At 34.4% G+C, this 27,675-nt stretch overlaps 1 protein-coding gene across 4 annotated transcripts in view; it reads right to left on the reverse strand.

Annotated features, from left to right (window-relative positions):
* The window catches only part of LOC150102523 (uncharacterized), a 260,758-nt gene that overhangs the window by 109,628 nt on the left and 123,455 nt on the right, over window positions 1-27,675 (reverse strand). For all 4 annotated transcript variants that reach the window (XM_090399321.1, XM_090399318.1, XM_090399320.1 and 1 more), the window contains 3 exons: window positions 18,974-19,060; window positions 14,014-14,073; window positions 7,105-7,181 (listed from right to left, as the gene is read on the reverse strand). In XM_090399321.1, coding sequence (XP_090255447.1) covers window positions 7,105-7,181; window positions 14,014-14,073; window positions 18,974-19,060 — 224 coding nt within the window. The remainder of the gene's footprint in view (window positions 1-7,104; window positions 7,182-14,013; window positions 14,074-18,973; window positions 19,061-27,675) is intronic.

The following is a 27,675-nucleotide window of genomic DNA, read 5'->3' on the forward strand; positions in this document are numbered from 1 at the left end:
CTGTAATTATCATATTCAGTTTTATTCCCTTTTTTATAGATGGGTACTATGAGAACTTTGCTGCAATTATCTGAATGCACCCTTCTTAGCAGGTCCTCTGAATTATGCAGTGTAACAACTGCAACACTTTTATAACTTTATATTTGAGCATCTCCTGGACGAACATCATCTTCTCAAGCTGCCTTTCTGTTGAAAATTTTTTACTACAGCTCTGTCACTGCTTGTTTCATTTAACAGTCTTTCAAAGTAATTACTCGAGACATCTAGGATATTCATTTATCCTCAGTTTTCATGTGATTTATCTTTGATTCCTTTTACAGAACTCTTTTCTCCATTTCTAAGCTTTCTCAATAGCCTCCAGAACATTTTCCCACCTTCCTAATATTTACCTTCTAGAAACTTTTGGTATGCTTTCTTCTTTTCCAGGGTGTTCTTATTTTTCTATCCTTGCAGACAACTCCAAATCTCCAATTCACCAAATGCTTCCCTAACCAAATCAATCAGTGCTTTCTTTACAATTTGCCACTGAAACTCCAAGGCTTGTTTTTGTTTTCAAACTGTTTCATCATCATTACCATCAAATTCCTGACACATACCTTCAACTGGATATTATGTTAGTACTACATGAAAAGCTTACATCATTACTAACTTCCTATGAACAATTTTCCTCCAAATTAATCTGTTATCTGTCAAGACTAACATTATGAGATCTTATATTTCTGTCTTCTAAGGCACTTTTTACTATATCAATCCACCTATATCTTGGTTTTCCTCTGGGTCATTTTCCTGCCAAATTGGCAGAGAACAGTTGTTTTGCTAATCTTTCCTCACCTATTCTGTTTAAGTGACCAAACCACCTGAGATTAACTCTGCTAACACATTCCTGGATGCTGACAATGTCTTTCCTAATATCCTAATTTTTGATATGATATTGTCATCTGTTCATGCCCCTAATCTATCTCAGGACTCTCATATCTGCGGTCTCTAGTCTTTGGTCAAGTGTTTTACTTCTGACCCAGCTCTCAGATCCATATGTTAAAAGTGGTTTGAAGAATGTCTTGTATACAGCTAATTTAGTGTTTTTTTTGTTTTTTTTTTATACTAATTTCTCTCTTATTCCATATAAATTTATTCAGTTGACCCCTACCATACTGGCTTTGTTGATTCTGTTGTCTATTTCCATATTTAATTTACCATCGTCACTAAAAATTGTGCCCAAGTAGCTGAAATGAAATGTAAAACGATGGTACAAACTGTTTCATTCTTTCTTCAACAATGTTCGTATAGTTGACTCTATAGTTTATCTGTAGAAGCTGTTTAACTTAAATTCTTTTTAAAACTTTTTTTTTTACATACTGTTCTTTTCAATGTGCTATTCAGTTTTATCCTAATTAAAACTAAGTGATGCTCACTTCCAATTTCAAATCTTATGTACACTCTTCTATCCTGAACCAGCAAGAAGATATCACTATCAACAATCAATGAGGCTTTTCTTATTTCTTGTGTGTTTTCTCCACGTGAACTTGTGCACATCTTTATGTTGGAAAATGGTGTTAGTAATGACAAGTCCATATGCTAAGCAGAAAACCAGCAGACACTTAACGTTATCATTAGCCCTACCCTTTTCTCCAAATTTTCCCACAACATTTCTATATGCCAGATGGGATTAACTTTGTACTGTGCTGTTTAACTCTCCAACAAGTAGCACTTTATCCATTTTCTTTATGTAAGTTGCCTGCTCGAAAAATTTCTCTACTTCTTTAGGAGATTCTTTCTGTGGGACCATAGCCACAAATAAGGTTCATTATATATTTTCCATTTTGAAGGTTGCCCACATAACTCTACTTGAAACTGCCTTCCAATCAAGAAGTTTATAATGTTTGGTGTTGAATGCTATCGCTATTCTTTCCTTTCCTTAATCATTATTGCCCAGGCAGTGAGGAATATAACATCCTATACTTTTTATTTAATAAAATCTTACCTATTTTTGGCTTTTTTATTTCTGTGATGCCAATTACATCTACATGGCAAGCTCGATTTCCTTTCCATTAATACTCCTTATATCGATGGTTGCTATCTTCAATTCTGCTGAGAAGTTGAGTTTGAGTCTTTCCTTTTTTTTTTTTTTTTTTACTCTTCCCTTTCTCTGATAATTATTGTGTGAATATAACATCTTATACTTATTTAAAAGGTAGCTCACTTGTTCTCTTCATCTTGGTAACACTAATCATGTCAACATGGCACTTCTCTAATTCTTCTATTAGTTCCACTTTTTTTTCTGTTGATAATTCTTACCATCATTGAAAATTTCAAGAAATGCCTTTTTCACAAGAAGAAATGGTTCTTTCTTTCATTGCTGTCTTTCTTTTTTCTACTATCTCAGATTTTTGACAAATGAATTTTTTTTTCTTTAAAATATTTTCCCTCTATTCTAAAATGGCATGAGAATTCTGATTTAATAGCATTATACACTACTGCATAATTTGCTGGAAGTTATATCTATCCTAAAAACTCCTAAACTAAATCACTGTAGATTATGATTTTCACCGATCTATAGTATACAGAATAGAAGATCTACAGAGAGATCCACTAATCTGACAAGTGAATAGTACACTTTCCAATCTATAGTTTAAGTAGATAATTTTCATTGCCTTGTGTGAGACCATATCCTGCTTATCAGAAGAGTGATATGGCAACAGTAAAAAAAAGCACTATGTTCTGAAATGGAATTCCTGCTTCCTAACTCACTTACCTAAATTTTGTCCCATTATTGACATTAATCACTAAGGGTCGGTTTATAGCCCAATAAAGAACACAACATAAAAAACATAACAATATATATATATCATCATCATCAAATTCCTGATATATATACCTTCAAGGGGTGTAACAGGATATGATAGTACTAGATGAAAAATTTACATCATTACTAACTTCTTATCTACAATTTTCCTCCAAATCAGTCTGTTAAATGTCAAGACTCCAATATTATCAGGTTTTATATTTCTGTCTTCTAAGGCACTTTTTACTGTGTCAACTCACCTATATCTTGGTCTTCCTTGTCTTTTTCCTGCCAACCTGGCAGAGAACAGTTGTTTTGCTAATCTTAACTCTCCCATTCTGTTTAAGGTAACCATACCACCTGATATTAGCTCTGCTAATGCATTCCTTGATGCTGACAATATCAAGTACTTTCCTAATATCCTCATTTTTAATATGATATTGCCATTGATGCCATCTGTTCATGCCCCTAATCTTTCTCAGGACTCAACTCTCATATCTGTAGTGTCTAGTCTTTGGTCAAGTGTTTTACTTCTAACCAAGCTCTCAGATCCATAAATTAAAATTGGTTTAAACAGCTAATTTAGTGTTTTGGCTAATTTCTCTCTTATTCCATATGAATTTATTCAAATGACTTCCTACCATACCAGCTTTGTTGATTCTGTTGTCTATTTCCATAATTAAATTAATCATCTTCACTAAAAATCATGCCTAAGTAGCTGAAATGTTTTACTTGTTCTATAAGTTCTCCATTCACAATGCAGATGATATTTTCAATGTTTTTGTCTATTTTCATTGTCTTTTTAATGCTGATGTTCATACCATATTTATTACAACAGCTATTCAATTTAGTCATGGAATCTTGCAGACTTGTAGTGGATTTATTTAGAAGTATAAGATCTAAGCAAAGTTAATCTCAGCAAAGAGCTGAGATTAACATCTCCAATTTTGATATTAGGTTTAATACCACTTTCCTTCATAATGTGATCCATATAAATAATGAATAAGAGAGTGGATAATGTACATCCTTGTCTCAAACCAGATTTAACATTAAACCATCTTCCTGTACTTCCTTCAGTTCTAACTGCTGACTTACAACTCAAATAGAGATAGCTTGATATAACGCCCAATTAACACCATATAACTGTAGCGTTTCGAATAGCTTCTCTCTTGGCACTTTGTCACAAGCCTTTTCCAGGTCTACAAAACTTAAATACAGATCTTTCTTATATTCCCATGATTTCTCAACTATCTGTCGTAAAATGAAGTTCTGATCCTGACAGCCTCTATTTGGCCTGAATTCAGCTTGTTCTTGTTCTTCACCAAGCTTCTCTTCCACAGTTCTTCTCAACCGTTTCTCAAGTATACTTGCTTATATCTTACCAGGAACACTCAGATGAAACGCCTCTATAATTTTCACATTCAGTTTTACTTCCCTTTTTATATGGGTACTATTAGAGCTCTACTCCAATCGTCCGGAATTCATCCCTCTGTCCAGGCCTTCTGAACTATGCAGTGCAACCACTGTATGACTTTTATACCTCCATACTTGAGCATTTCTGGTCAAATATCATCTACTCCTGCTGCCTTTCCATATTTCAGGCTTTTGATGGCTTTTTCTACTTCTTCAAGTATGGATATGTATTGCTGACTGCATGCCTGGTACGTGTTTTTTTACCACTGTGCTGTCATCAATGCTTGTTTCATTTAGCAATTTTTCAAAGTAATTACCTCCATACTTCAAGAATATCTTTTTCTCCTGTTTCATTTCACCTTTATCATCTGTAATTCCTTTTACAGCACTCTTTCCTCCATTTATGAGACTTTTCTTATTCCTTGCCTCTTCTCTCCATGTGAATTTGTGCACATTTTTATGTTGGAACATTGTGTTAGTAATAATCAGTCCATGTCCTGAGCAGAAATCCAACAGTTATTTGCCATTATTATTAGCTTTGCTCTTTTCTCGAAATTTTCCCAAATATTTTTGTACGTCTGACAATCATTTCCTACTCTGCTATTTAGATCCCCAAAAAAGACAACTTTTCCTTTTTCATTGTGTCAGTTGCTTTCTCTAAAGCCTCAAAAAATTCCTCCACTTCTACCATAGTAGAACCGTCTGTGGCACCATAGGCACAAGTAAGTTTCATTGTGCAGTTCCCCATCACTCTACTTGAGAGACTGCCTGCTATTCAACTAGATTAGCCTCGTATTTAGTGTTGAATACTATGGCTACTCCTTTTCCTTGATTGTCATTGCCTGAATATAACATTTTGTATTTATTGCTCAGAAAGATCTCACCAGTTTTTGTCTTTTTTGTTTCAGTCACCCCTATTATGTCGATCTGGTACTTATCCAGTTCCTCAGCTAGCTCCATTTCTTTGCCATTCAGGCTTCTTATGTTGATATTACCAATTTTGAACTCTGGTGATGTTGAGCTGGAGTAAGTTTTAGGATTTGTTTATTTACTTTTTGCTGTTTGTCCTGGTTCCCTGGAGAAAACAATGGGGGGGGGGGGGGCTTGTTTAACTGGGTGATGCCCCAGCCGGCATGAAATTCTGTCATGTTGTACCATCATTTGAAATTTTGGTTTAAACCAATATATATATAGAGGGACGGCTCATGCATAGGCAACAGTGGAACCCCAATTTTTCTAGATATATATATATAAATATATTTCTTAATTTATTTATATTTGCTCATAATATTTAATTTTATCATCAACAATCCTATACAATTCTCTTATTTGTATAAAAAATAATAAAAATCTTGTGTTTACCAGTGCCATATTGCCATGCATGCAAGCATATGCACATCATAGTGAGATGCGAGCTTTAGCGTAATGAGCCACTGTCTGTAGCGCAGTTCCACTGTTGTTTATATGCAGTTTGCACCAGTAGTAGTGTGCTCGTAGTGCTTATCATGTTTACTCAGTCTCTTTAAATACTTGGACATTACAATTAACGGATTTTATTTTTAAGTAATTTTGAATTATACTAATCTGTATAATTTTATCGATAATAAACAATATTTTTTCATGAAACGAAACAAGAAGAATATATTTTATTTTTAAGTAATTTTGAATTATACTAAACTGTATAATTTTATCGATCATAAACAATATTTTTTCATGTTTAATTTTTTTTAAATTTTTACCATAATTTTGATATTTTATCCAAACACGTATACACTGTACTTACAGTGTATGTATATTTTGAAAGTTGCAGCACCCCTACAATTTCAAGCCACGAGCCGCCACTGTATATACATACATATATACATACACTGTATATACATACACTGTACTTACAGTGTATGTATATTTTGAAAGTTGCAGCACCCCTACAATTTCAAGCCACGAGCCGCCACTGTATATACATACATATATATATATATATATATAGTTCCTAAAACCAGTCATTTTGTAACTAGGTACAGTTTCTGTTCCTTCTTTCTTTTCCATTTTGATTCAAGCTTTCAGAAAACACTCACCAAAATAGATTTGTCATTCACATTGGTTACTTAAGGAATTCAAGATAGTAACTACACTGTCTATCAATAATTGTCCAGACACCCTTGTTATTTGAAGTTATAGAATAATCCAGGTTTGTTAACATAAAAATTACAGTGTGCAGATAGTAGGAAGCAGTATTTCATTGTAGCATAGCATAGCAGTTGAATACAGGTGGTATGGCAACACAACATGAACTTAGTGACTTTTGAGAGAGATGTCATCATGGGCTGTCACATTGGTGGTATGTCCGTACATGCCATTGCTGCTCAACTCAACCATCCAAAATCAACAGGTGACGATGTGATCAACAAATGGAGACATTTCGGCATCACTAGTACAGGAAAATACCTGGGGCGGCTGCCAAAAATGACTGAAAGGAACAGGGTGTTAAAACGGGTGGCATGCAAAAACCAGCTACAATCGGCACAGACCATCTGTGATGAGTTCCAGAGCATCAGTAACACTATGGTGAGCACTAATACTGTACAAAAAGAACTCCATTTACTGGGTTCCCGTGGAAGAGCAGCTGCACATAAGCTGAACATCACAATAACGAACAAGGCAGCTTGTCTGGCCTGGTGCAATGAGTATGTGAAATGGACAATTGATCAGTGGAAAATGGTACTCTGGAAAGATGAATCAAGGTTCACCTGGTTCGCCTGCTGGTATCAACTGTGAAATGTCACTTTCATACCTCAATATTGCTAAAGTGTCCAAATAATTATTGGTAGATAGTGTATATCTCATTTCACCAATCTATATAAAATCAAAGTGCTGCTCTGCTTATAGAAAAATTTATTATAAACATTTACCTTTTATATTTTTGAAAGACAGATATTTCTCCATTTGTTTGCTTTTCTAATTCAAGTGTAATTCTGCATAATTCATTCTAAAAAGAGAGAGACTATATTTAGAATTTCATATAGAAATAAGATATAAAGCTTGTTACCTTATCAACTTCTCTATTGTGAGAATAAATACAGAATACCCTTTATTTTATGTATATGAACTATACATACAAGTTCCTGAGACAACTAACAGTTATGGAAGCCTGACTAGATAGAACAACTTACTATTATAGATAGTGCATACTCCCACCCTTTTTTTTTTTTTTTTGTAGAACTGTAACAACTAAATTGCAACAGCTACGTTACAAATTGTCTAACAATATAACTTTTGTAATATTCTGTCGATAAGTACCTACTTTTTCAAATGTATAGTCAATTTTATCAAGGAGAGAAGGGGAAAAAAAAAAATCACGATTCTACATTATAGTGTGCAGCAACTGTAAAACTTTCATACCTCAATATTTCAGCATTTCTGATTGAATATTTTTGATGGCTTTTTCTACCTTAAGTACTGATATATAATCTTGAGTACATTCCTCTTGGCTATTTTTTATCACTGTTCTGTCACTTTTTGTTTCTTTTGAATATATTTATCTTCAGTTTTCAAGTTATCATCACATCTGATTCCTTTTACAGTTCTGTCCTCCACTTCTAAGCTTTAACCACTTCTCCAGAACATTTGCCACCTTCCTGATATTTATTTTCTATATTCTTACTAAAGTCTTTTCATGACTTTTGTTTAACTGCTTTTACACGCTGCTCTGTATTCTTCAGAGCACATGCTGATTTACTTAGTATGGAACCAACTGAATAAATTTATCTGAAATAAAAGAGGAAATCACTCAAAGCACTTAACTAGCTGTATACAAGACAGTGGTGTTAAACCAATTTTAACTAATGTTGGATTAAAAATAGAGCACTTGATCAAAGACTGAAGATTGCAGATAGAGTTCAGAGGGAAAAAAAAACAGGAAACAGATCTGGCATGTTCATATTAAAAACAAGGATATTAGGAAGGAATCAGATGTCACACGAAAGTTAATCTAAGGTTGTATGGTCACTTAAACAAAATGGGAGAAAAAAAGGTTAGGAAAACAGTTGAGAGATGCAAAGATGGAAAGGAACACTGATCTAGGTAGATTAATACGATAAAAAGTTTTTTATCATATTAAGAACTCATGTTTCGGTTTTAAATTATAAAACCGAAACATGAGTTCTGACAATATTGAAGCTTTGATGGATAACAGACTAATTTGAAGGAAAACTGTTGTATACTACTTCTCATGTAGTACTATCATAATACCCTCTATGCTCCCAGCTGAGGGTACATATATCAGGAATTTGATATATATCAAGGTTTTTTTTTTTTTAAGGAAACAAAGCAAGCTTGCAAAGGACTACTAAAACCCACATATTATCACTGTAAGTCATGTTCAATTTCTGTTCTAGCAAAACTATCACACCCACACACCCACTTTGACTTATGTAAGTCGACCATTTCACAACTTCTTACCCAAGTCGGAAACCCCCCACCAACCTTTCATAACAGACTTTGTCATGCCAAACAGATATACAAAAAATGAACATGTAATGCAATGCAGAAATATTAAATAGTAAAAAAATTTATAAACATCCTGTAATATGTAAAAGATACATATCCACAGTTAGACAATGTTTAAACACTAAACATGTCAAATATATTTTACAATTTGACACACTTTAGTGCTGGCAACACAACATATTAACAAGAAATTGTCACTGCTATACCTGATGAGCTTCATCCACTTTCATATTTCTTTATTATCCATAATTTCACCTCTAGATCGATTGCAGTACATTTGCGAGATGGTTCATATTTTGATTCAAAGGCATGTGAATAATATTTAGAAAAAACACCAAAAACTTGAAAATAAGCATAATGCTATATAGGTGTGTTCACAGCAAGAGATACGTGGGAACTGGGACAATGCAGCATGTGGGGATGAGCATCTGTATATATTATATATATTTTATACTGCAAAGATAGGTGCCTAAAAAAATTTTAAAAGTAGAGGAAATTGACGACAAGAATTTATCACAGCTATGCACCAGTTGATGAGAAAAATATTGCTATCCACCATTGTTGGACTTTAAGAGCTCAGCAGTAAAAGTTATTTCTATGTGACTGAATTATTACATCTGCTGTATTTATGATGATTTAACTATTAAAACTGACACGCTATAGAATTGCTATTACAATTGATAACATAATCATCCCTTTGAAATAATAAACCACATTTAGGTAGTGAATACTCCTTTTTATTACCCTGCTATGTAAAACTGATCAAAAATAGAACAAAATTTTGTATGCATTCAAACTACAGTGCACCTGTTCTTTGCAAACCCAAGCGATATGAAATTGCAGTGCCAGAATAGCTAAGTTACTGGTATAAAAAAAATCAGCAACATATTTTATTTCCTTATAGAGTGGGGAGTAGGCGAGGCCGTTTTAGCCCCATCTAACTTTTGGAGACTGAGTTTACAGTTTAATTTCCACTGGTGGCCAATCAGAGATAGATGACTCAAGGCTATCACTAATTAAGTGGCACATAGTGAAGAGATGGTTACCAAGTGCCACCATCTTGTGGTACCTAACCCTAACACAATATATATATTTTTTAATGTCTAAAAATACTGTGGGTTCTACAGTACATTTTCTTGAGTTTAACAGAGGAAAAAACGCAATTGCCCGTGCCAGAGATACATATTTTAAAAAAATGCTTTCATATTAATGTTGATGACAAAAAACTTTCAACATGCAATTAGCTTATTTCACACCATTCAGGGAGGGTCCTAAAAATTATGCTTTGAAGTGGATATAGTTTAAAGATCCAACAAAAAAAACAAAACAAAAAAACAACAACAACAACCAAAACTGCAGTTTTCTTCATTTTTAAAAAGGTGAGCAGGCTGAACCAATGAAAAAAAAAAAAAAAAAAAACCAGCATAACACCAATTTTGCCTTATTATTACTGTTACAAGAGAACTCTAGGTAATCATTACAGATAGGCCATACATTACTTACACTACGTGATACCATTCAGACTAAATGAACACCCCACCTACAAAGGTGAGCCATTCCAGTCATGCTTCACTCTATGAGAGACAAATCTAGCTCTAACCCTTTCTTGACTGCATTCATTCTCAACTTCCATGGATGCCCTCTCATTATCTCACAACCCTCCATAAAATAAAAAGTTCCAACTATCGGTATCCATTATAAAGCTTTGAAAAGTTTGTAGATCTCTATCACGACTCCTCTTTCTCCTGTCTACCAGGATCTGCAGTCTACAAATTTCCAATTTCTTCTCATAATCAACATTCCACAGTCATAACACTGTCTTTAACACTCACGACATTGTATCTGCATCACCTCAAGAAAGCAGATCTGTACACAATAGTTCAAATGAAGTCATATCAAAGCCTAGTTAAGAGGCAAAATTACTCCCTTATTTTGCATGTCAGTGTTTATTTCAGCAGTGAAATTACCTTGTGAGCTATATTTGCAATTTTATCTTTTGTTGAAAGTTTTTCCACTTGGTTATACTATAAATTAAAGATACCAAGAAGTTACATTCTTGGTTTCATCCTTTATTCAAGTGTAAACAAACAAAGTCTGCCAATGAAGTAACTTCATGACTGGGCTACTTGTATATAGAGGATAATGACTTCGCATTAATTGCCTTAGTAACCCATAATGCAATGCACATATCCTTACGGACATATATAATGCTATGCATTATGGGAAGGGCCACTACCTAGACCAGTTTTGATCTTTATTGAGATCTCATCAGTGGGAGCCAGACCCAGAAGTGATACCAAGGTTGAAGTAATGCAAAAGTCATATTTCCATATAGTTGATGTGAAGTTACTTCATGCACAAACTTTGTTTGCTTACACTTGGATAAAGGATGAAACCAATAATATAACTTCTTGGCATCTTTAATTTATTTTAATGCAATTTTATCTATATGATCCCTGAACTTCATCTTCATATCGAGTAAACCTCCAAGATCCCTGCTGATCAGTTTTTCTAGCATAATACAAAATAATATAGTCAACCATTGAATGTCTCATTGCACCAAAGTGAATAATTTTACATTTACTAACATTGAAATGGCAGCCATTTTCACATACCCAATATTCCAGTTTTATTCAAATTATTCTGCAAGCACTCTGTCACTTCGCTGCCTATCTTTGCATCATCAATAAACAGCTGTAAGTCACCTATTAAATCCTTGCCAATATTATTAATGTAAAGACTGAATAACAATGGACTTGTTTATAACTCTGTTAAAAAGATTTTTACTCAAGTGTTTATTAATTACACATGGGTTCAATTCCAATTGGTCCAATGACTTTTAACTATTTCTTTTAGAATTCAGAATATCACTGATTCAACAACAAATAAAAAATATACATTTAATAAAACTAAAACAATATATACAATTTAAATGAAATTACATAAATAACTACAGTAATAACTGGATCCAAGGTCTTCTAAAATAAATCTACACTTTAGAGATTTTCTTATACTAAAATCGTTCATTCTATTATTGGATTGTTTGACATATGTCTACTAGACATATCTAATAATCATGTCTACTAGACTAAACACCTTGTTTTCACAACAACAAAAATGTTCAGAGTCAGTGTCTTTGTTAGGCCCTTTCCAAAAATACAAAATTTTCTTCTTCTTTTCCATAGGATCCATTTTTATCTCCCTTATATAGCACACAATATTATTCCTCTTGTCTCACTAAAATATAAATATTCTTACCTCTTGAAGTTTCACTAATTTTTGTACCAGAGAAAGAAGTTTTTTCCAATACTTCATAAACAACATATCTGAGTTGATCTCTTCATGTTAAGCCATTTTACAGTTTCAAATTGCACCAATTACTTTTTCCATAATAATCCGAGTAATCTGATGTCCTTAAGACAGAAAAGGAAACTTTTCATTCACCATTCCTCAATCATTCAAATTAGAACGCCGACTCCAATATCTTCTTTCATTTACTAAATTTGTTTACAGTCTCAACTCCTCCAGTTTAAAACTCACAGTTCTACGATTCCTTTTCAGAATCTCCTATTCATATTCTCCTGTCATGAAAAACTTAAATTTCTAAGAACAGAATTTTTATGGTCTGTGTTCTTAAACTTTCATTAGCTCTCTCTTGTTTTTCTCATTACCCTGATACCAAACACTCTCTCTGTCAATCAAACTCCTTGGCGAGCATGCACACTCTATTAAATGGCAAGCAAGAAATTATGTATGATGGCTGACATGTCTCTGTTAGCTTAAAAAACAGATGTCTAAACAAACCACCACAAATACCTCAAACACTTACCAATTTTATATTACAATAAAAAAATTTGAAAGTATCACAACTTAAGAATCTATAAGTGCATCAAAATTTCAAATGGTTTACATTTCATTTTGACGATAATAATATCAATAATGGGAGCATCGCAAGTGCCAATGTACATGTTACGAAACCAAAAGTAATAATATATTAACATTGAGAAATAACTATAAAAAATTCATAATTGTAAATTATGATTATTTTTACAGACTGGATCCATGAGGATGACACTTCTTTGAAATATTCTCCTGTCATAGTCATAGATATTGAAATTAACATTTAAAATCCATTATTTTCATAAGTCTGCTCATCAGTTTGAAATGAAGTGGGATGGAGTGTATCATCATTAGCAAGCTATGGATAGAATTTTAGGTTTGCAAAAGTAGTGTATGACCAGAGAGGAAGATAATGACCTAACTGCTAAGGATAGAAGACAGACTACAACGTGATAGCTTGCTGAGCAGGCCTCCGGACAAGACCCAATCAAATGCCCTTGAAACTATTTTCGAATATCCTGGAAATATTGGAATTATCCTATCCCGATTTATGCTTACGCGTAGACCCCCACACTTACACTGAGTGAAACCAAAAATCCTATGAAATAGGTTGGTTAAGCCTTATTCCAGGAGTGTCTTATATCTGTAGATGTGTGTGTGTTCATAGAGGCCTGTTCCGAGGAATGAAAAACCTGAGTTTCCAGGTGAAAAAACCCTCTAGCTCCATATGAGACCAGCTAACTCCCCTTTATTAAAAGAGACCCAGATAAAGGTTCCTCACGTCATAGACAGGAATTGACCCCAAGTCTTTTTGACTAAAGGGTTTCTATACCAACTGAGCTATGGAGGTTCTCATTAAATTTATACCATTGTATATTTGCACAAGCTCTAACTACAAAAATATGTTTATATGCACTGCAACATAAACTGAATAACAGCAAACATACATATAGTAAATGGCTTACTTATCCGCAAACAATATCTGAGATATATTAATCAAATAATGATTACAGCATCACAGCATTATTCAACAAAAAAAAAAAAAAAAAAAAGTTTTTTTCATTTGATTACGAAGTAAATTAAAGAAATCAGTCTTGTTTAATCCTTTGCCAAAGTATAAGCAAAGAAAGTTTACTTGTCAAGTATCTTCATGACAAGGCTACATGAGAGGCTGCTGACCTCTCATCAATTGCCTCTGTATCCCATAATGCAAAGTACACTTCCTTTCAGATGTATATATTGGTATACATTATATACATCTAAAGACAACACATTATTCTATACATCAAATTATACACATTACTGAGGCAATTGATGAGAAATCAACAGCCTCTATATAGAGGTAGCCTCATCATGAAGATACTTAACACACACACACAAACTTTGTTTACACTTGAGTAAAGGATTAAACAAGAATATAATTTCTTGGCAAGTATAATTTAAAAATGAGATAATGTCAACTGATTACTTACCTGACACTGCGATAGCTCAACTTTCAGTTTTCGTGACTCATCTTCATAACATTTTCTTTCCTTAGGGGAGAAAAAAATCCTCAACACACAACTCAAAGAATATATGAAATACATGAACATAACATGATTTATGACCACCTGACTAATGTTTCTAACCCATCACTAAAATTCATAAGTTGTTAAGTGCTAATTTCTCTCTTATTGCATATAAATTTATTCAGTTGACTCCTACCCTATTAGGTTGCTTATTGTTGTTTATTTCCAGACTTAATTTGCCATCTTCACCAAAAACTATGTCAAAATAGCTGTACATGTTCTACAGGTTTTCACAACCTTGTGGGGAACTTATAGAAAACACTGCAAACATCAACTGCATATGGCCAGATGCAGTTGATGTTTTCATAATATTTCTGCCAAATTTCACTGTCCATCTTTTTACTGCTAATTTTCATATCAAATTTATTAATTCAATTTGGTCTGAGAATTCTGACGACTTAATACTGGATTTATTTAGGAGTATGACATTATCTAAATAAAGTAAAGAGAGATTAACATATCCAATTTCGATATCATGTTTAATACAACTTTCCTTCATAATATGATTCATATAGATGATAAATAAGAGTAGAGATAAAATGCACTCATCTCACACCTGATTTAACATCATCTTCCTGTACCTTCTCTCCAATTCTAACTGCTGGCTTACAAAACAAATATAGATTAAGCATTGCTTGATAGAATGTCTCATATACACCACATAACTGTAGCATTTTGAATCTCTCTCCACCTTGTCACTTTTTTCAGATCTATAAAACTTAAATACAGATTCTTGTTTCATTATCTTGATTTCTTAACTGTCTTAAAGCGAAAATGTGATCCTGACAATCTCTATCCAGCTGAACCCAGCTTGTTATTCTCTAAGCTTCCCTTTGAGAACTTTTCTTAGCCTTTTCTCAAATATACTTGAATAAATCTTATCAGGAACATTCAGAAGGGAAATTCCTCTGCAATTCTAACATTCAGTTCTCTTTCCCTTTTATAGATGGGCACTATGAGAGCACTATTCCAATTATTTGGAATTCAATCCTTGACCAGAATGGAATGGAATGATCTAGACCAGTGGTTCCCAAAGTGGGTGGTACCACCCCATTGGAGGTGCCAGAACAATCCAGGGGGGGGGCAGTAGTGGCCTCATGAGCAAAAGGGGGTGTTGAATTGAAGTAAGGGGGCAGTGAAAGCATAAAGGACAAAAATTAGGTGCTGAAAAAAATTTATCATCAAAAATTTTGATGATATAACTGTTCTATAAGGTAAACAAAGGTTATAATGGTTGCTTTATTTTCCAAGGAAATGTACAAAATGCAAGTTACAGCCGATCAGTGTTGAAGCCCGATGACAGGTCTTAACAAGCGAAGTGTAGGCAGGTGTGCACTTTCAAGTGATCGGGATTTTGTAAGTCCAGTACGCATTGGGCAGGAACATGTACATATTATAACTTGTTCACTGTATAATACTATACATTATGCAAATTATGGAAACAACTACCATGTTAGGGTAAAACTTTAGTTTAATATAAACCAAAATAAACACTCGATGTTTTGACCTTCACATTAAGGTCATCATCTAGAGTATACACATATATACAAAGAAACAAGCTGCACTACAATCTACAAGGCATGCTAAAGTTACGACCAACCGTTACAACTATTGGCCTGGCCTCTGGGAGAAAAAAAAAATCTTACTACATCAAAGCTAGAGTCCTATTATTATTATCCATTAGGTCACAAAATTAAATTAAGCTGGTGAGCAACATGTTTACAAAAAGGAAAAAAAAAATATTATTACTTATATAAGTATACATATAAATTACAGCCAACTGGATGGATAGTGGCCAATAAAAGCTGAAAAATTCCTTAAAGTCCTAAAGTCAGAGTTTGCAGGAAATGAAGTGGGCTGAATGTGTGTCATCCAAATTCTTGGGATTTTTATGCCACCATAATTGTTAAGATTAGGGTGGTTAATCAAAATTTCACAGGCTTCTTTAAATTTCAGTTCGTACCAGGTTTTTGTATGATGCAAATTGCTTTTCCAATCAATTTGGTGTAGGGTGTTAAGAGCATGATCTGGGAGGCCTGCTTCACCAAAATGGTTAAATATAATGTGTCGTTTGTGTCTCTTTTTTGTGGATAGGGATTGTACATCGAGTTTCCCCAGTATAAGGTAAGTTACAGTTGCAATAAACTCCAGGATGTGCCAATGGGGAGAGGATCCTTAGAGGAGTTGAACATGTTTTATAATTTTAAAAGTGGTATTAAGATTGTAATGGTGTGGGATTCTATTAGTTTTTTCTGATAACCCTTTAATGTATGGGATAGCTATAGCTTTCCTGTAATCTATATTATTTTTTGATGAAGTTTTATGAAAAACTTTATTAATCGCATTTTTGCTATAGCCATTATTTATAAATGTATTGTTAATAATTTTTAATTCTTGTTTAAGAGCGTGTTCATTAGAGCAAATTGTTGTAGCTCTGTTTTTGAGGGTGTTAATGACTCCAAGTTTCTGCGAAGGGTGGTGATATGAGTTAGCATGTATATATTGGCCAGTATGTGTAGGCTTGCGGTAAACAGTGAAGGGCAGATGGCCTGAGGGAAGATGTGTGACTAGTGTATCTAGGGAAGGGAGCGAGTTCTGATTTTCAATTTCAATAATAAATTGTATGCACTCATGTTGACTGCCTGAGGGAAGATGTGTGACTAGTGTGTCCAGGAAAGGGAGCGAGTACTGATTTTCAATTTCAATAATAATTGTATGTACTCATGTTGTTGTCAGGTGGCTAAGGAACGTGCTTAAAGTTTGGTGACCATGTGGCCAGATAATGAAAACATCATCAACATATCTAAGCCAAACTGCAGGTTTTAGAGTAAAGGAATCAAGAGCATGTTGCTCACAAGCTTCCCTATAAAAGTTAGCAATTGGGGGGGGGGGGGGGGGAATAGAGGTGAGCCATGGCCGTACCTTCTTTTTGTAGGTAAAATTTATTTTGCTACACGAAGTAACCGGAACGTAGTACATGGACAAAGAGAGCCATAAATTTGGTCAGTAGGAGAAGAATTGTGTCATTGATTGGCATGTCATTTAGATTGTAGTGCAGCTTGTTTCTTTGTATATATGTGTTGTAAAATAGTGTATAAAAGGAATTTTATATCAAAGCACCTTATATACTGATTTTACTAGTGTGCTAAATTCCACTAAAAATACTTGTGCATTAATAGAAAAATTTGATGTTAATTAACTTGGAAATAATAATTTTTGGAAGTTATTGAATATTGTGAAATCAAAAAGCTTGTATAAGAACAAAGGAAATTACATATGAGGTAAATTGTGTCTAAGTATACCTCTAGTCAACTAAAATTCCAGACAGATTAAGTCATGACCTCTAAGGCCACTTCAAATGTGAAGGTCGGCATTACATAGGGGGTTTCCCATCTGAGTGCACCGATCGATAAGGGTGATGGGTGCAGAACATCAAGAGTCCCAGGGGATTACTACATAAGAAAAGAGGAAGGTCATTGGAACCAAATAAATAGCACTATGCTAAGTCAAGACAACACTTTTTGTTTTTTCCATTCCTGTGAGTTCGAGTACGTTCTGAAGTGAAGTTCTGTTCATGGACAAGAAAGTCACGTGGAGTTCCGACAGGAGAGTTCGGACTCATGACGTATCAAAGTCACCATAAGCCGAGGAGTTCTGCAGAAAGTACAATGTTCAGTAATGGCAACTGAGCTTCACTAGAATCATGGATGATGAATAGTTATCTCAATCGGAGACCTTCATTCAAGAAGCAAAGGCCAGGAGAACGATGCAGCTAAAGTAAGTCATATTAGGAGGAACCAGATGCCGAACGTCCAAGCTGTAGGAATTAATTTGTCCGCTGATAACAAGAAAGAGGTCTTGCAATTTTCGAAAGGGATGTCCTAGTGCAGTGACGAGATCTAATGGAAATAAGAAGAGATAATCGCTCGAATCGACCTGAGAGGACCAGACTTCGTGAAAAGTAAGAACTTTCCATTATTTAGTCAGAAACCAACTTAGATTGTGACGGTGGTTTGAATTGATGAAATTGATGTTTCATACTGGGTGTTCTATTCTACAGAAGGAGATATTTCTCTTATCCTACAGTTTTGGTGGCACAGCTGACTTACAAATTTTCCAAAATTTAAAATTAAAATATAACACCTGTAAATCAGACAAAGAATTTGGCTCCAGCCCGAAGCACTTTCTTTGTTCTTGAAGTCTTGCACACGTGATCCTTACTAATTGCGGCCATAAGATAGAAGTAACTCTTAGCTTACGATAAAGCGACAAGGAAGTTCAATTGGTAATCATACAAGACAAATTAAGGTATAGATATTAAACAAAATTAAAGTAAGAGAACAAACACACACAATATTTAACAATGGCACAGCCTGCAGGATTTAATTCATCCAGTTAATTGATCAATACAGTGAATTAAAGTGAGCAAGTTTTGGATTAGAATCAGGCAGTTAAAATTTTTTTTGTTTTGTGAACTTTTGAAATTTTGTGAATTAATATACAAGTATGAATCAACCATCTAGTACAGGAATGGATGATGGTGAATTCTTCAGGACTATAAATCCTCAACAAGTTTTTCCACAATTTTCTGGAGAGGAAACTGACGATGCATTAGCTTTTTTTAGCTTCGTAGAGGAATTAAGGAAGGTTTTTTTTTTTTTTTTTTTTTTTTTAAGGGACCAGTTATTTTTACTTCCAGTCTAAAAATGATATTCTATGTCATATATATCTTACATTTATGTAAGCACTGAAATATACTACACACACACACACACACACACACACACACACACACACACACACACACACACACACACACGTGCCACATAAATCACAATATAAGATCCAAATTCAGTCTGGTTACCTTTTGAATTTTTTCTTCCAGTTCAGAAATTTTTTGCTGTGATGTTTTCCACCTATTCCTTAATGCTTCTAGCTCATTTTTATGAATCTAAATTAATATAAACAAATGAAATAACTTTATATAATCTTAGATTAAATTAAAACATTATTGATGAGAAAGGCTAGCAGTTTTTCATATTACTATTATTATTAAGCTATTATTAATTAGTAAATGAATTGATGAGATGAATTCCATCATATAGTATAAGATCATGTCCTGCTTACTGAAGACCTGAAGTGGTTTGATAAAAAGTTTCACATTTGGTCTCCAAAGAAAGGGGTTTCCCAGATTATATAAAATAAATAAAAATAAGAAATAAATGAATAGAAAATTTTAGCTCACTCACAATATTAATGCACTATAGTTTTACAACCTTTCTTTCATGGATGGAAGTCACACAAGTAACAAAAAAAAAAAGTTTTATCAATTACCTGAAGTAGTAACAACTTCATGAACACTATTTCAACAGGATATGCTGTTTTTGCTTTCTTTGGCAAAGTTCCTATTCTGCTAAGTTTTATTAAGGAAAATGCTTGTTCACCGCAAAAGATATAAGTTAAAATCCCACCATGGATGTTTGTGATTGTCTTCAGGCGGGAGACGAATTACAATGCCCAATGTGAGACCACTGGCACAATTATTGGAGGATTGAGACTTGAAAAAGTTCCATTTTTGGTCTCTAGAGCAGAGTTTATGGAATATGTATAAAATATACCAAATTGATAAAATAAGGGAATATATATTCTCTTATTTTATATATATATATATACATATAATATCCTTAGCCCAACAACTGCACAAAATGTACCACAGGTTTGCAAATAAACTTTCATGGCATGAGCAACATAAAAAAATGTTTTCACTAGATGAGTTCATTCAGCTCTTTGAATACATGCTGTTTGTCTTTCTTTCAAAAATTTTTGTAAAAAGTCATTCTAAACACAGCATATACTTATCTAAGTATATATATATAGTCTTTTTTTTTTTATTAAAAAACTACATAAATTATATTCAGTGTTCTTTAAAGGAAGTGGGAATTTATTAAAAATATTCTAGATTACATGTGGATGCTTACTTTTCCGAAAACAGAAATACAGCACCAGTCATTAAAATCATAATGCTGATTAATAAATTTCCTCTAGAAAAGCATATCACTTTGTTATCACTGATCAGTGATAACAAAGTGATAAAAAAAGAAAATAATGAAGTATTGTGGCCACAAAGACAACATCAACTTGTCCGAAAAATTATTTAAATTTTACCTTGTTAAAAAACAAACAAAAAAATTGAATAATGGCTTTAATGCTTTGAGTTTCAAGTCATCATCATCAAATTCCAGCCATGTACCCTCAAGGGGTGTACAGGATATGATAGTACTACATGAAAAATTTACATCATTACTAACTTCCTATCTATAATTTTCCTCCAAATCAGTTTGTTACTTGTCAAGACTGAAACATTATCAGATCTCATATTTCTATCATCTAAGGCACTTTGTACCATATCAATCTACCTATATCTTGGTCTTCTTCTGGGTCGTTTTCCTGCCAACCTGTCAGAGAACACTTGTTTTGCTAATCTTTCCTCGCCCATTCTGTTTAAGTGACCATACCACCTGAGATTAGCTCTGCTAACGCATTCCTGGATGCCGACAATGTCAAGTTCTTTCCTAATATCCTCGTTTTTAATATGGTATTGCCATTGATGCCATCTGTTCATGCCTCTAATCTTTCTCCAGACTTTCATATCTGCAGTCTCTAGTCTTTGGTCAAGTGTTTTACTTCTGACCCAGATCTCAGATCCATAAGTTAAAACTGGTTTGAACACTGTCTTGTATACAGCTAATTTAGTGTTCCGACTAATTTCTCTCTTATTCCATGAATTTATTAAATTGATTTCCTAGCACAGCAGCTTTATTGATTCTGTTGTCTACTTCCATATGTAATTTACCATCTTCACTAAAAATCGTGCCTAAGTAGCTGAAATGTTTTACTTGTTCCACAGGTTCTCCATTCACAACACAGTTGACATTTTCAACGATTCTACCTATTTTCATTGTCTTTGTCTTTTTATTGCTGACCTACATACCATATCTGTTACAACAGTTATTCAATTTAGTCAGAGAATCTTGCAGACTTGTAGTGGATTTATTTAGAAGTATAACATCGTCCGCATAAAGCAAAGAGCTGTCATTAACATATCCAATTTTGATATCATGTTTAATACCACTTTCCTTCATAATGTGATCCATATAGATAATGAATAACAGAGGGGATAATGTACATCCTTGTCTAACACCAGATTTAACATTAAGCCATCTTCCTGTACTTCCTTCAATTCTAACTGCTGACTTACAACTCAAATAAAGACTAAGTATCGCTTGATATAATGCCCCATTGGCACCATATAACTGTAGCAAATTGATTAGCTTCTCTCTCTTGGTACCTTGTCATATGCCTTTTCCAAATCGACAAAACTTAAATACAGATCTCTGTTATATTCCCATGATTTCTCCATTATTTGTCATAAAGTGAAGATCTGATCCTGACAGCCTCTATTTGACTTGAATCCAGCTTGTTCTTCACCAAGCTTTTCTTCCACAGTTCATCTCAACCGTTTCTCAAGTACTTGCATATATCTTACCAGGAACACTCAGTAGGGATATACCTCTGTAATTCTCACATTCAGTTTTATTTCCCTTTTTATATATGGGTACTATGAGAGCTCTACTCCAATCATCGTGAATTCATCCCTCTGTCCAGGCATTCTGAACTATGCAGTGCAGCCACTGTGAGACTTTTATACCACCATACTTCAGTATTTCTGGTCGAATATCATCTATTTCAGGCTTTTTTTACTTCAAGTATAGATATGTATTTCTGACTGCATGTCTGGTCAGTGTTTTTTATCACTGTGCTGTCATCACTGCTTGTTTCATTTAGCAATTTTTCAAAGTAATTACTCCATACTTCAAGGATATCTTTTTCTCCCATTTTCATGTCTCCTTTATCATCTCTAACTCCTTTTACAGCACTCTTTCCTCCATTCCTAAGCTTCTTCAACAACCTCCAGAATATTTTGCCACCTTCTTGATATTTATTTTCTATGTTCTTGCCAAAGTTCTCCCAAGACTTTTGTTTAGCTAGTTTTACACAGTGTTTAGCTTTCTTACATTTGTCTCTGTATTCTCTAAGAGCACAAGCTGACTTATTTGCCAGGAACTTTTAATATGCTCTCTTCTTTTCCTTCACTGCCTCTTTAACTTTCTGTGTACACCATGGAGTTCTAATTTTTCTATCCTTGCAGACAACTTCACCACATGCCTCTCTAGCTGAATCAATCAGGGTTTTCTTCAAATCTTGCCACTGAATCTCCAAGGTTTGGTTCCTGTTCTCAAACTCTTTCATTTTTTCTTCAATAATTTTTGTGTATTTTAGTCTACAGTTAACTTTTGAGAGCTGCTCAACTTTTAATCGCTTTAAAACTTTCTTACATGTCATTCTTTTCAATATGAAATTCAATTTTATCCTGCTCAAGACTAGTGATCACTTCCAATTTCAAATCCTTTGTACACTGTAGTGTCCTGCACCAGGGAGAAAACATCACTATCAACAATAACATAGTCAATGAGACTTTTCTTATTCCTTGCCTCTTCTCTCCATGTGAATTTGTGCACATTTTTATGTTGGAACATGGTGTTAGTAATAACCAGTCCATGTCCTGAGCAGAAATCCAACAGGTATTTGTCATTATTATTAGCTTTGCTCTTTTCTCCAAATTTTCCCAAAACATTTTTGTATGCCTGACAATCACTTCCTACTCTGCTATTTAGATCTCCAACAAGGACCAACTTTTACTTTTTCATTGTGTCAGTAGCTTTCCTAGAGCCTCAAAAAATTCCTCTACTTCTATCTTAGTAGAGCCTTCTGTGGGACCATAGGCACAAATAAGTCTCATTGCCAGTTCCCCATTCTGATATTTGCCCACATCACTCTACTTGAGACTGCCTGCCATTGAAGATTAGCTTCGTATTTAGTGTTAAATACTATGGATACCCCTTCTTTTCCTTGATTGTCATTGCCTGAATATAACATTTTGTATTTATTGCTCAGAAAGATCGCTCCAGTTTTTGTCTTTTTTGTTTCAGTCACTCCTATTACGTTGATCTGGTACTTATCTAATTCCTCCACTAGCTCCATTGCTTTGCCATTCAGGCTTCTTATGTTGATAGTATCGATGGTGTGTTTTCAGATTTGAATTGCTTTCTATGCATTGAATTGAATTTGAATTGAATCTATGCCACACACACACACACAAAATCATAAAATGTATTGCAGATCATTGTCATGTGGACAAACAAGAAGTTAAAGTGAAAGAGGGATCTGCTTGTGTGTTTCTTGAGAGATGATGGTTGCAGTCTTTGGGGAAAACATTAAGGTAACTGAAAGCAGAGGTAGATGAAAATAAAGAAGAGGAAGATAAGTTCATTCATTAGCTTTAGATGCAGACAGTAAGTGGTTGATGATCAGTAGTCATTGATGCTCTTATAGTTCAGAAAAAAAGAGGAGGAATGGTGATGAGTTTAGCAGAACAATGCCCAATAGAAGAGGCATAAAACAGAAAAGACTGATCAGGACTGAAGTGAATCTGAGAGAGAGAGAGAGAGAGAATGGGGTGGGGGCATTCTTGGGGAGGTTTTTGGGACAAAGATTAGGCAAATTTGCAATTTATAGAGTGGCAATGGTTGAATAGGTGAGAAGTAGTGTCTTGAATAGTAAGGACACCTATATTTTGGAGGCTGGAGAAGCTAGGGCTGAAAATCAGCACAAAAAAGAGAGATCTAATCTTGTCTGGAGATCTGGACTTTAAGGGGAAGCTGACGTGGGAACTTTCCTGGGAGAAACAAGTAAGGATTATGTTTTGTCAGCAATGTAGTTCACAAGGTTATTCGATAAGAATAACTTTTGTGAACTTGCTAATGAAAATAGCAAAGACTACCATTTAAAGTGTTGGTTATGGAAGATATTACAAACGTTGAATTATCGTGTGCTATAAGGTTTGTCAAATTAAGAACAGAAATGGAGTGTACTGTCGTCAGTTGCACAATCTTTTATTTTCTCATGGATAAGTTTTGAGATCCATAAGAAAAGATCATTTATATGCAGGAGGAAAACCAAAGTACAGAGTTCTGGGGTACCCTAGTAATATTGGAGAAATCAGATGAAGGGAAACCAAACCCAAAGGAAATTAGTAACTTAACTGTAAGGGATATAAGGCAAACCATAAGATTGTAGTTTGGTGAGTAAGCCTCTGTGTGAGACCTGTGCAAATGTACGGGAAATATCAAGAGTGACATCAATTTCTCTAAACCTTTCGATAACTTATGTTCAAAGGTGGAGTGGTGATGGCTAGGAGATTGGCTGTAGATCAAGAGCGGCAAAATTCATACTGCCAGTTTCAAGAATTAGTTGGGTGGCTTCCAAATATTGAAGAAGTCAGCTGTTGATGACATCCTTGATTACTCAGAGAAATGAAGTGAGAACAACTGGATGACAGTTTGATGTATGGATTTACTTTTTTCCCCCTTCTGGATTGAATTGAATATAGGATTATTTCTATGCTGTCTAGTATACTCAAGAAGGAAAGATTGAAAAGATATAAGGATAGGTGTTAATTCTGGAGAATCAATTTTTAGTACAATAAGTGTGATACCATTAGGTCCAGAAGACAATCCATGCTATTTGGAATTCTTATTCTTTTCTGATGAAAGTCTAGAGAAAGCATAGAAAGCTATACGTAACATGAGATATATATTTGGAATTCTTATTCTTTTCTGATGAAAGTCTAGAGAAAGCATAGAACGCTATACATAACATGAGATATATATGAGAAGTAATTTGCATGGTCATCTATGCAGGAGTTGGAAGAGAAAAATCATGCTAGGAGGTTTGCCTTACCTTTGAGTGATGTTATGATGGCACCACCAGGATGACTGAAGGGCAGGAGCATGGATGGGCAGTTGCTGAACCCAATGATCTTGGCAAGGCCTAGAAGGCTTGAATGCCATTAAACAACAGAAAAGTTTTCTGCATTTGGATCTTTCAAAATCAGATTTTTTTTCCCCATTTTGCAACTCTTGTGAGCTGCAATGTGCTCTAGGTTAGAAATCTAGAGTCTCAAGCTACACTTGTCATATGAATGTCTGGTGTTTGGGTGGAATGAAGAACAACAGCCTTTATTCCAGTTAAATTATTTGTTATTTATTTGGAGAAGGTTTTAGGTAAAGAAAACAGAGACAGCAATCGCATGATGAAAAGGAGAAGCAAAAGTTGTAGCTCATTCATTTAGTATCATTGTAATGTCAATGGACACAAAGATCTGCAAATATCTCAAAAACTGATCATCATCATCAAATTCCTGCCATGTACCCTTCAAGGGGAGTACAGGATATGACAGTACTACATGAAAAAATTACATCATTACTAACTTCCTATCTACAATTTTCCTCCAAATCAGTCTGTTACTTGTCAAGACTCCAACATTATCAGATCTTATATTTCTATCGTCTAAGGCACTTTGTACCGTATCAATCCACCTATATCTTGGTCTTCCTCTGGGTCGTTTTCCTACCAACCTGGCAGAGAACACTTGTTTTGCTAATCTTTCCTCTCCCATTCTATTTAAGTGACCATACCATCTGAGATTAGCTCTGCTAATGCATTCCTGGATGCTGACAATGTCAAGTTCTTTCCTAATATCCTCATTTTTAATATGATATTGCCATTGATGCCATCTGTTCACGCCTCTAATCTTTCTCAGGACTCTCATATCTGCGGTCTCTAGTCTTTGGTCAAGTGTTTTACTTCTGACCCAGCTGTCAGATCCATAAGTTAAAATTGGTTTGAACACAGTCTTGTATACAGCTAATTTAGTGTTCCGACTAATTTCTTTCTTATTCCATATGAATTTATTCAATTGACTTCCCACGATACCAGCTTTGCTGATTCTGCTGTCTATTTCTATATTTAGTTTACCATCTTCAGTAAAAATTGTGCCTAAGTAGCTGAAATGTTTTACTTGTTCCACAGGTTCTCCATTCACAACACAGTTGACATTTTCAATGATTCTGCCTATTTTCATTGTCTTTGTCTTTTGATTGCTGACCTTCATACCATATCTATTACAACAGCTATTCAATTTAGTCAGAGAATTTTGCAGACTTGTAGCGGATTTATTTAGAAGTATAACATCATCCGCATAAAGCAAAGAGTTGACATTAACATCTCCAATTTTGATATCAGGTTTAATACCACTTTCCTTCATAATGTGATCCATATAGATAATGAATAACAGAGGGGATAATGTACATCCTTGTCTCACACCAGATTTAACATTAAACCATCTTCCTGTACTTCCTTCAATTCTAACTGCTGACTCACAACTCAAATAAAGACTAAGTATTGCTTGATATAATGCCCCATTGACACCATATAACTGCAGAGTATTGAATAACTTCTCTCTTGGCACCTTGTCATATGCCTTTTCCAAATCGACAAAACTTAAATACAGATCTTTGTTATATTCTCATGCTTTCTTGACTATTTGTCGTAAAGTGAAGATCTGATCCTGACAGCCTCTATTTGGCTTGAATCCAGCTTGTTCTTCACCAAGCTTTTCTTCCACAATTCTTCTCAACCGTTTCTCAAGTATACTTGCATAGATCTTGCCAGGAACACTCAGTAGTGAAATACCTCTGTAATTCTCACATTCAGTTTTATTTCCCTTTTTATATATGGGTACTATGAGAGCTCTACTCCAATAATCGGGAATTCGTCCCTCTGTCCAGGCTTTCTGAACTATGCAGTGCAGCCACTGTAAGACTCTTATACCACCATACTTCAGCATTTCTGGTCGAATAACATCTACTCCTGCTGCCTTTCCACATTTCAAGCCTTTGATGGCTTTTTCTACTTCAAGTATGGATATGTATTTCTGACTGCATGCCTGGTCAGCGTTTTTTATCACTGTGCTGTCATCACTGCTTGTTTCATTTAGCAGTTTTTCAAAGTAATTACTCCATACTTCAAGGATATCTTTTTCTCCTGTTTTCATTTCACCTTTATCATCTCTAATTCCTTTTACAGCACTTTTTCCTCCATTCCTAAGCTTCTTCAACAACCCCCAGAATATTTTGCCACCTTCTTGATATTTATTTTCTATATTCTTGCCAAAGTCCTCCCATGACTTTTGTTTAGCTAGTTTTACACACTGTTTAGATTTCTTACATTTGTCTCTGTATTCTGTAAGAGTAAAAGCTGACTTATTTGCCAGGAACTTTTGATATGCTTTCTTCTTTTCCTTCACTGCCTCTTTAACTTCTTGTGTCAACCAGGGAGTTCTGATTTTTTTATCCTTGCACACAACCTCACCACATGCCTCTCTGGCAGAATCAATCAATGTTTCCTTCAGAGTTTGCCACTGAATCTCCAAGGTTTGATTCCTGTTCTCAAACTCTTTCATTTTCTTTTCAATAATCTTTCTGTATTTTAGTCTACAGTTCACATCTGAGAGCTGCTCAACTTTTATTCGCTTTAAAACTTTCTTACATGTTATTCTTTTCAATATGAAATTCAATTTTATCCTGCTCAAGACTAAATAGTGAT

Source organism: Typopeltis vanoorti, chromosome 10, assembly GCF_054136105.1.
Source record: "Typopeltis vanoorti isolate ZY-2024b chromosome 10, IOZ_Tvanoo_1.0, whole genome shotgun sequence".
Lineage (NCBI taxonomy): Eukaryota > Metazoa > Arthropoda > Arachnida > Uropygi > Thelyphonidae > Typopeltis > Typopeltis vanoorti.